The sequence below is a fragment of the Bos javanicus genome, chromosome 18 (assembly GCF_032452875.1).
Source record: "Bos javanicus breed banteng chromosome 18, ARS-OSU_banteng_1.0, whole genome shotgun sequence".
NCBI lineage: Eukaryota > Metazoa > Chordata > Mammalia > Artiodactyla > Bovidae > Bos > Bos javanicus.
Window position 1 is genome coordinate 57,901,479 of NC_083885.1, and position 8,337 is coordinate 57,909,815.

Sequence of the window (8,337 nt, forward strand, 5' to 3'; positions counted from 1 at the left end):
CGCCTCCCCATCCCCCCTATACCGCAGGGGGTGATCATGGGACCCCCAGAGTCCCAGAGGCTTCCCCGCACGGGGCTCTGACATGATCGCCTTCCCAGTGATGTTCGCGTCCACCGTGGGTTGCCCAGCCTGCAGCGCCGCAACCAGAAAAGAGAAACGAGATCGGATCCATTCGGAGCCACCCACCCTACAGCAGAAAAACTGGACTTTCAGGAAAAGATACTGAAAATTTTCTCAAATATGTTCCACTAGGGGCAGAAAACAAGCTTCCTGACCCAAATGCAGTGGAGGGCGGAAGCCAGGCAAGAAAGCTGAAGGTGAAAAGCTCCTTTGCCCAGAAGGGTTTTTATAACATGGCAAACAGGGCTGTGGGTCTTCCTGGATCTCAGGGTCTGTTGGACCAGCCCTGGGGCAGAAGACCATGAAAAACGGAGTGGGTAAAGGGAGACGCTTGCTCCATAATTGGGGACCCTAGGCTAGATCTTACCTGAAACACAATTCAGGACCCATCACTCTTTCTTCATCATTAAGAAGGCTGAGTGCAGAAGAATTGATGCTTTCAAACTGTGCTGTTGGAGAAGACTGTTGAGAGTCCCTTGGACTGCAAGGAGATCAAACCAGGCAATCGTAAAGGAAATCAAGCCTGAATAGTCATTGGAAGGACTGATGCTGAAGCTCCAATACTTTGGCCACCTGATGTGAAGAGCCGACTCATTGGAAAAGATCCAGATGCTGAAAAAGACCTTGATGCTGGGAAAGATAGAAGGCTGGAGGAGAAGGAGATGACAGAAGACGAGATGGTTGGATGGCATCACTGACTCAATGGACGTGAGTTTGAGCAGGCTTCAGGAGATAGTGAAGGAGAGGGAAGCCCTCCTGCTACAGTCCATGAGGTCTCACCAAGAGTCGGACACAACTGAGAGACTGAACAACAACAATCTTCACAGCCTTGTTTTCAAAGCCACAGGAAGGGCTCGAGCCACATGTGGAAACAACCTGTAATGTTACTATTCTTTAAGGGAGAAATTTCATGAAGATTTCCTAAGTATGACAATAAACATATATATTTGAGACACTCCCAGGAACAGGTTGTGAGAACAAATGAATATTGGTTTTATATTTATTTGGACATATGTTTACATCTTTGTTTCTTAAAAAATAAACACCATTAAAAGAAGGAGGGATAAATTGAGAGATTGGGACTGACATATACACACAACTGTGTATAAAATAGATAACCAACAAAGACCGACTGTATAGCACAGGGAACTCTACTCGGTATCTTGTAATAACTTATAGTGGAAATTAATCTGAGAGAAATATACATATATAGCTGAATCACTTTGCTATACTGTGACACTAACACAACCTTATACATCAATTATACTTTAATTTTAAAAATCATACCCAGAACAAAGAACTCAATAAGAAAAAGATTGCCCAGTTTTTATTTTTAAATGGGCAAAAACTCAAACAGGAATTTCACAAAAGGAGATATTCAAATAGCTCAATATCACATTGCACATAAAGGAAACAAAAAGGTAAGGAGACACTGCCACAGTGGAAGGCAGGACTGAAAACTGAGCCTGCTGCTAATACAAGTGATGCTGAGGATACAGACAGCTCAGAACCCTCAAATATGATGCGGGGATGGAAATTCACTTGACCACTCAAGAGAACCCTTTGAAGGTACCTTCTAGAACTAAATATATGCCAAACTTATGACGAAGCAGTTCCATACCCACCAGGAAAACTTGCTAGCCTTCCTATTTTCATCACAACATTCATATCAACGATATGTTGAAAGAGCCAAAACATGGAAACAAATGCAATGTCATCGTATTTTAGGGTTCATACATAACTGGAGGAATAGTCATACATAAAATACCACTTTCAAGACAAAAACCGTAGCAAAACCAACAATGAGTTATTGATACAAAAACATGGATAATCTCATACTAAGTGAGGTAAGTCAGAAAGTCTCCTTTCAATGGAATTGACTCTTCCTGTTGTCACACAATCAACACAAATAAAAGCTCATGGATGCAAATAACACAGGGTTTGACTGGAGAGTTTCCAGGGAGAAGCACCCAGTGATGTCCCCACATCTGTCCTCTGGGCTCTGCATCCTCGGGTGAATCTCGTCATGACAGGGAGCGAGGCTCGGCCACGCCCCTCAGCCCAGCTCCCTAGTGGCCACCACACCTGCAGAGCCAACACGGTCTCAGGTCAGAAATGCAGATGCATTTCACTCGTTCTGGGCTCTGCCTCAAGGCGGGTGGGATCTTAGTCCCCAACCTGAGATCCAACCCCTGCCCCCTGCAGGGGAAACCTGGAATCTTAGCTACAGGACCAACATGGAAGGCCCTGGAGAGTCACACAGTTTAGCTCCAGGCAGGACAGGACCGCCCAGCACCACTGGCAACTCCAGAGCCATTCCCCGGACTTCCCTCAGGGAGACAGGTGTGCTCACCTGGTGTAGTAGGTCCAGGTGAGGCCATAGGTGAGGAGGAAGCCAGCCCCCATGAGGGCCCCTCTGATCAGGGTGAGGACCAGGGGCCAGGAGCCCTGCTGCTCCTCAGTCTCACAGCTGCAGGGAGGGGGGCTTTCTGGGGAAGGGAGAGGGGGTGAAGCTCAGTCCCCAGACCCAGCCCTCCCAAAGGCACACACCTGCCCAGGCTGCCCGCCCCCAGCACCTGCCCTGCAACTCACTCTGCACAGAGAGGCTGAAGGAAACTTGCTGGGAGCCCAGTGGGTGCTGAGCTCGGCAGGTGACTTCTCCTCCATCTCTGACCCCGACACGGGGTATCTCCAGGACCCCGGGGGCTGAGCGCTGGGAGGGACTCAGGGCTTTTCCCTCCCAGAGCCAGCTCAGCGTGGCAGGGGGGTTGCTGTCGGCCACACAGACCAGGCGCAGGAACTGGCCCTGCAGGATGGGCAGTGACGTGCCATTCAGATCTGGGTGAGAGATGCACCAATGAGTGGGTGGAGCCAAGGGCTGTCTCACCCTCGCTCCACCCACTTCCTGATGCAGAAAGACTGCCGGGTGACAAGGACCCAGGATGAGCTCACTGAGGCCGATGAGGCAACAGTCCTGGTGGTCTTTGCAGGCTCCCAGAAGAAATGGGAGCTGATCTGAGGATGGAAGGGAGAGAAGTGGGTGGGAAGCTGACGGGAAGATGTGCCAAGAGAGAGACAGCCTGCAAGATGGGGAGAAAGGCACGTGGTCTGCATCGCGGCAGAGAGGACCCGGAGCAACAGAGACACGATAAGAGTGGGAGAGAGAAGGGAGGGGCAGATGTGCTGGAGCCCTGATAGCAGGACTGAGAGCGCTGGGCTTTGCTCCAGGGTGACAGGCAAGCAGTAGGATCCTGTGAGAAGGGGAAGCTTCAGTGTCGGCGCGGACTCTCAGGACCCTGCTGGGGCCAGGTGGGGCCCTGGACTGCACATGAGACAGGAGGCGGGGAGGCTGAGGGAGGAGGCTGATCACTGGCCCAGGCTCCAGGACAAGACTGCAGCTGGCTCTGGGGCCAAGGACATGGAAAGGGGGAAGTGATTTGAGCAGTGAAGCTCTGCAGAAGTCCCTGAGTCATGGGTGCAGCTGGTGAGAAAGGGTGATGGGTAGAGGGCCGTCCAACCACAGCCTGGTTAAGTGGGGGACAGGGTGCAGTTGACAGGCATCAGCAAGAGGTAGTTAAACCTGCAGAACATCTCTGGATGGACAGAGTAGAGACAGGACGGGGGGATCAGGATGCGGGCACGACCACAAGCGGAGACTCTGGATGGGAGGAGTCCACCCAGGAAGGTAAAGAGAGGTTGGAATGGGGTCCAAGGTGGAGCTGTGGGCAATGGGAACAGGAGTCCCTCTGAAAGATGATGACATCAGAGCTGAAGGAGGGTTCCTGTCATAGGAGTTGATGACAGCCAGAAACATTAAAAAAAAAAAAAATAGCAGAAGCTAGAGTAGTCCATCACAGACACTAAAAGCGGAAAGCTGGTGGCCAGGGGCTGAAGCGGGAGGGGACGGGGACACAGCACCTGGTGGGTTTGGCGTTTCGGTTCTGCCAGTCGGGCAGAGCTCTGTGGATGGGTGCACAGCACTGTCCCTGGACCTCACCCTACTGAGATCTACCCTTTAAAGTGGTCACGATGGTAACTTTGATCATCTGTGTGTTTTCTCAGTTAAAACTAAAATTTTAAACTAAGAAAAGGAAAGGGAGCAGGCAAAAGTAATAGTCCATGGATGCGAGACACTGGGGAGAGAGGACAGGTCCAGAGCTTGGGGGCTGAGGAGTGAATGACCGTCTCATCTCCAAGCTCTGAGCCCTGAGCTGGCAGAGACCTGCTCCCATCACAGCCCCAGAGGAGAGACCATCCTTCCTACCTGTAAAGCTTTCCTGAGATAGTCTCGTGATCACCAACTGTGGAGCATCTGGGAGGAAAACGGGAGAGGCAGGAAGCCATCAGTGCTCCACCCCAGGAGCCACCTGAGAGGATGAGCTTTATTCCCCCAATCTCAGCTGGAAAGGGATGCAGGGATGCCACCTGCCTCCTGCCAACACCACTCCCAGGGACCCCACCGCCCCTCCACACTCACAGGAGACGTTGAGCCGGACGGTTCTCTCCAGGGTCACCTGCGTTCCCTGGAGTGTCACCAGACAGGTGAGGTTGGTGCCGTGGTCCTGGGGCCTTGGGGTGAGGGTGAGCTCCGAGGAGTGGAGGGTCCCTGGGTCCATCTCGTCAAGGGTGTCTCCCGCCCAGGAGAACAGGAGAGGGTGTCGCTCATCACAAGGTAGCGACAGGCTGCAGGTCAGCTTTGTGGGGTGCCCAGACTCCAGAGGCTCCAGAAACTGGATGTCGGGTTTCTCTGCTGAGGTTGAGGAGGAGAAAGGGAGATGCCTGGCCCCCGGGGTGTGGGGACCCAGAGGGGGACTCTCAGAGGGACCAGTGCCTCACGGCCACAGCTCACTCCCAGTCCTGGGTCTCTCCTGAACCCTAAAACCCCAAGACCTGGAGCAAGGAGTGGTCCTAAATCCTGTTCCTATTCTAATAGAAAGATCCCCATGTCCCAGGGTCCTCTCCTGGGCCCCCTGTCATACCTGTCACCTGCAAATTCAGCTTCTTATCTCTGTAATTGTATTTCACATTAGGTCCTCTCTCCACTCGGAAGTAGTAGATTCCTGAGTCGCTCAGCCTGGCCTCTTTGATGCTCAGGGAGCAGTCGTTGATTCCGGGGTCCCCGACGAGGCGGAATCGGCCCTGGGTCTCTGGCTTCTGTCTTCTGTTTGGGTCGTTGGTGGCCACAGGATCACTGTGTGGGCCGTCCCCTTCCCGGAACCAATAGATGATGGGTTCCATAGAGGGATACCAGGGATACCATTGGTAGGAGAAGGAGCAGGACACGCGAAGGTACATGCAAGCCTCCACCGTCACCGATTCCTGCACTCGGAGCTCAAACCCCGGAAGCTCCTGCAGGGACCCTGGGGGACACAGAGGCTCAGCTGCAGCTCCAGCCCTTCCCCACGCGTGCCCCCCTCCCCCAGCCGTGAGCCCTGTCCCCCACCCCTCTCCCACTCACCCCCCCACAGCAGGGGCAGCAGCAGCAAGGGCACCATGTCAGCATCCGCCAGCACAGAGCCGGTTCAGGTCCCTCTGTTGGGGAGCGAAGCGCCCTGAATGTGGGGAGTGAACGAGGAAGCTCCAACAGGAAGCCAGAGGGTGACGGAGAGGTAGCTCTTAAGATCCATGGAAGGGGAAGTTAGGTACCACGTACCGAGGGTGGGGACTGTCTGAGAAATCTCGTTTCCCCATCTCTCCCATTTGCACCTTCAAACTGTGAGCCTAAAACATGAGGCTGGAGACTCCCAGGGCCCGATTGCTGCCCGCGCTTTCCCCATGTACCGCTTTCTACATGGGGTGGGGTGGAGGGTCACCTGGCTAGCTCCCCAGGGATCAGAACCCCTGGGATGTCCAGGAGCAAATTCATGGTCAGGTGTGGAGAGGAGCCCAGGCTGAGCATCCAGGAGAGGAAGGGCTGCCCCCGACCCAGGAGAGACGCTGAGATCTCAGGGACAAGTGCATCTAGATCCCCTGAGATACGGTCCCCATCGTGAGCCTGGAGCCTCCTGACCCCTTGGAGTTGGGTCCCCATCCCCATCAGTGCCCTGGTCCCAGGCAGGCTCAGATTCCAGTCCTGCTGTTGGCGGTTAAAGCCACCTGAGCACCCGGGGGTTTGGAATGCAGAAGCTGAGGGCATAGAGTGCCCGGTTGGGAACCCAGACGCCTGCCACTTCACCTGCCATGTATTCAATTTTCCCAGAGTGACTTCGCCTCTCTGTGCCTCAGTTTGCTCATCTGAAAAACAGAGAAACTAGCAGAAATGCCGATTAAATGAGTTCATGTGTGTCACGTGCTTAGGACAGAACCGGGCACTGGTACTTGTTCGTTCAACTAAGGCTTTGGGGACACAGAGCTTCTGCACACTCCCAGGCTCTGTCTAGGCAGATAGAGAGCAGAGCAGGGCCAGCCCCACACCCCACCTCGCCTACCTTCGGGGGTTACCTGGTCATTAGCAGGGAGGGCAGAAGCATCGCTAGGCTGGAAGGTCAAGACCCTGCCCTTGAGACAGACTGGGACCTAGGACCCTTTATGGCAGTGCTTGTACCTGGACAAACATCTTCCAGAGTGACAAAATACAAAGAAACTATAAGGGACTAAAAATAACTCCAGGCATCTGCAGCTGGTGCAAATCATGAGCAATAAGATACAAAAAGACCAAAACCTAACTGCCCCTTCTGCTGTGTAAGGAGCAAAAACAGGGTACTGGGCCTGATCCCTGCACCCAGCACCACAGAGGCGTGGGCAGACCACCTAAACCATGCCTCTGGCCCCACCCACTGATCCACCCTCCCTCATCCCATTTAAGGGACCAGCTCTCCCGACCTCGGAGTCTCAATAAAGCCTGCCCTGAATTTCTTCTCTGGCCTCTCATCCATTTCTTTTGATTAGAGAGCCCAAGGATGCAGTTCCATAACACTCTGTGATTACGTCATTCTCTTACCCCATGCTCTGATTCATCTGTCAGAGGCGGGAACACAGATAAGATCAGTTTTTATCTGGAAGGAAGTTACATCTAGAAGCCACAACCTGTAGAAAGAAGGACCATGATTTTGAACAGAAAAGGAAATTTTCCTGTAACCTTGTTACTGAAAACAATTTGGCCTGTCTGAGGAACAGTCAAGTGCTGGAGTTTGAAGGGAGAAAGGTTTGCTGCAGGCATGGAAGGAGATAGGTGGCTTCTGCTATAAAACCCCCTGAAATCCACAAAGGGTTTCAGCAAAGCATTTTTAAAGGCCAAGTGAAGGAGGGTTGCCCAGGGTGTGTGATCAACTCGTGCACAATTCTTTGATTGATTGATGGTGATCAATACTTAGGTGTCAGAAGATCTGGGGGCTACTTGCTCTCGATCTTCAAGTAGTTAATTTCTTCACGTTGGTGGCAGTTTTTAGCATCTGAAAAAACTTAGGAACCCGGGAAGATACCCTGGAGGGGGAAATGGCAACCCAGTCCGGTATTGCCTGGAGAATCCCATGGACAGAGGAGCCTGGCAAGCTACAGTCCATCAGGTCGCCATGAGTCGGATGCGATGGAGTGACTTAGCACTCACGCACACACGGATGAGATCCTGCTGTCTGGATACTTCAGAGAGGGGCTAGAGCAGAGGGTGTGGGGGAGGGTCTCTCCCAGGAAGGCCCCACAGGATGCTTGCTCAGTCGCCAACATCTCTAGGGAAGGAAGAGTGTGGATTGGAAGTCTTCAGAGCTGAGTATGTGGTGAGAGCCTGCCTGAGAACAGGGCCAGCAAAGCTACAGGGTTAACAACTTTTTTTTTTCAACATATTATATATTTTCCTATGCTCTTTAAAAAAAAAAAAAGTCTATTTATTGGCCGTGGTGGGTCTTCGTTGCTGCACAAGGACTTCCTCTAGTTGTGGCAAGTGTGGGGCTGCTCTTCATTGCGGTGTGTGGGCTTCCCATTGCTGTGGCTTCTCTCTTGTAGTTCAGCACAGGCTCTAGAGTCGGGACTCAGTAGTTGTGGCACACGGGCTTAGTTGCTCCTCCTCATGTGGGATCTTCCCAGACCAGAGATCGAACCCGTGTGCCTTGTGTTGCAAGGCGAATTCTTAACCACTGGACCCAGGGAAACCCACCCCCTGTTGTTTTTTTTTTAAGGAGCTTGGTGACATTGACCAAGTTCCAAAGCCCTCAGTATCTGAAGCCATTGTGTCTGTGTGGGTGCATTTAGTCACTCAGTCGTATTCGACCCTTTGGACGACAG

At 52.6% G+C, this 8,337-nt stretch overlaps 1 protein-coding gene across 2 annotated transcripts; it reads right to left on the minus strand.

Annotated features, from left to right (window-relative positions):
• Positions 1–1,421: 1,421 nt before the first annotated feature.
• Positions 1,422–7,926, minus strand: LOC133229710 (sialic acid-binding Ig-like lectin 14). Of its 2 annotated transcripts, none has more exons than XM_061386438.1 (7): positions 5,579–7,926; positions 5,100–5,480; positions 4,598–4,867; positions 4,385–4,432; positions 2,713–2,958; positions 2,474–2,609; positions 1,422–2,205 (listed from the first exon to the last, which is right to left on the minus strand). In XM_061386438.1, the coding sequence occupies exons 1-7, from the start codon at positions 5,613–5,615 to the stop codon at positions 2,190–2,192; spliced, it is 1,134 nt and encodes a 377-aa protein (XP_061242422.1). In that variant the 5' UTR covers positions 5,616–7,926; the 3' UTR covers positions 1,422–2,189. The 2 variants fall into 2 exon arrangements, with proteins under 2 accessions (XP_061242422.1, XP_061242421.1); XM_061386437.1 differs by having other exon boundaries at positions 4,598–4,870; positions 5,579–7,924.
• Positions 7,927–8,337: the final 411 nt, after the last annotated feature.

Bases quoted from the DNA above. Each gene is read 5' to 3' on its own strand.
- LOC133229710 (XM_061386437.1), bottom strand. From the start codon at position 5,615: ATGGTGCCCTTGCTGCTGCTGCCCCTGCTGTGGGGGG. The intron at 5,481-5,578 runs GTGAGTGGGAGA...TGTGTCCCCCAG, and splicing joins GCTGCCCCTGCTGTGGGGGG to GGTCCCTGCAGGAGCTTCCG. The intron at 4,871-5,099 runs GTATGACAGGGG...CCTCAACCTCAG, and splicing joins GCTGAATTTGCAGGTGACAG to CAGAGAAACCCGACATCCAG.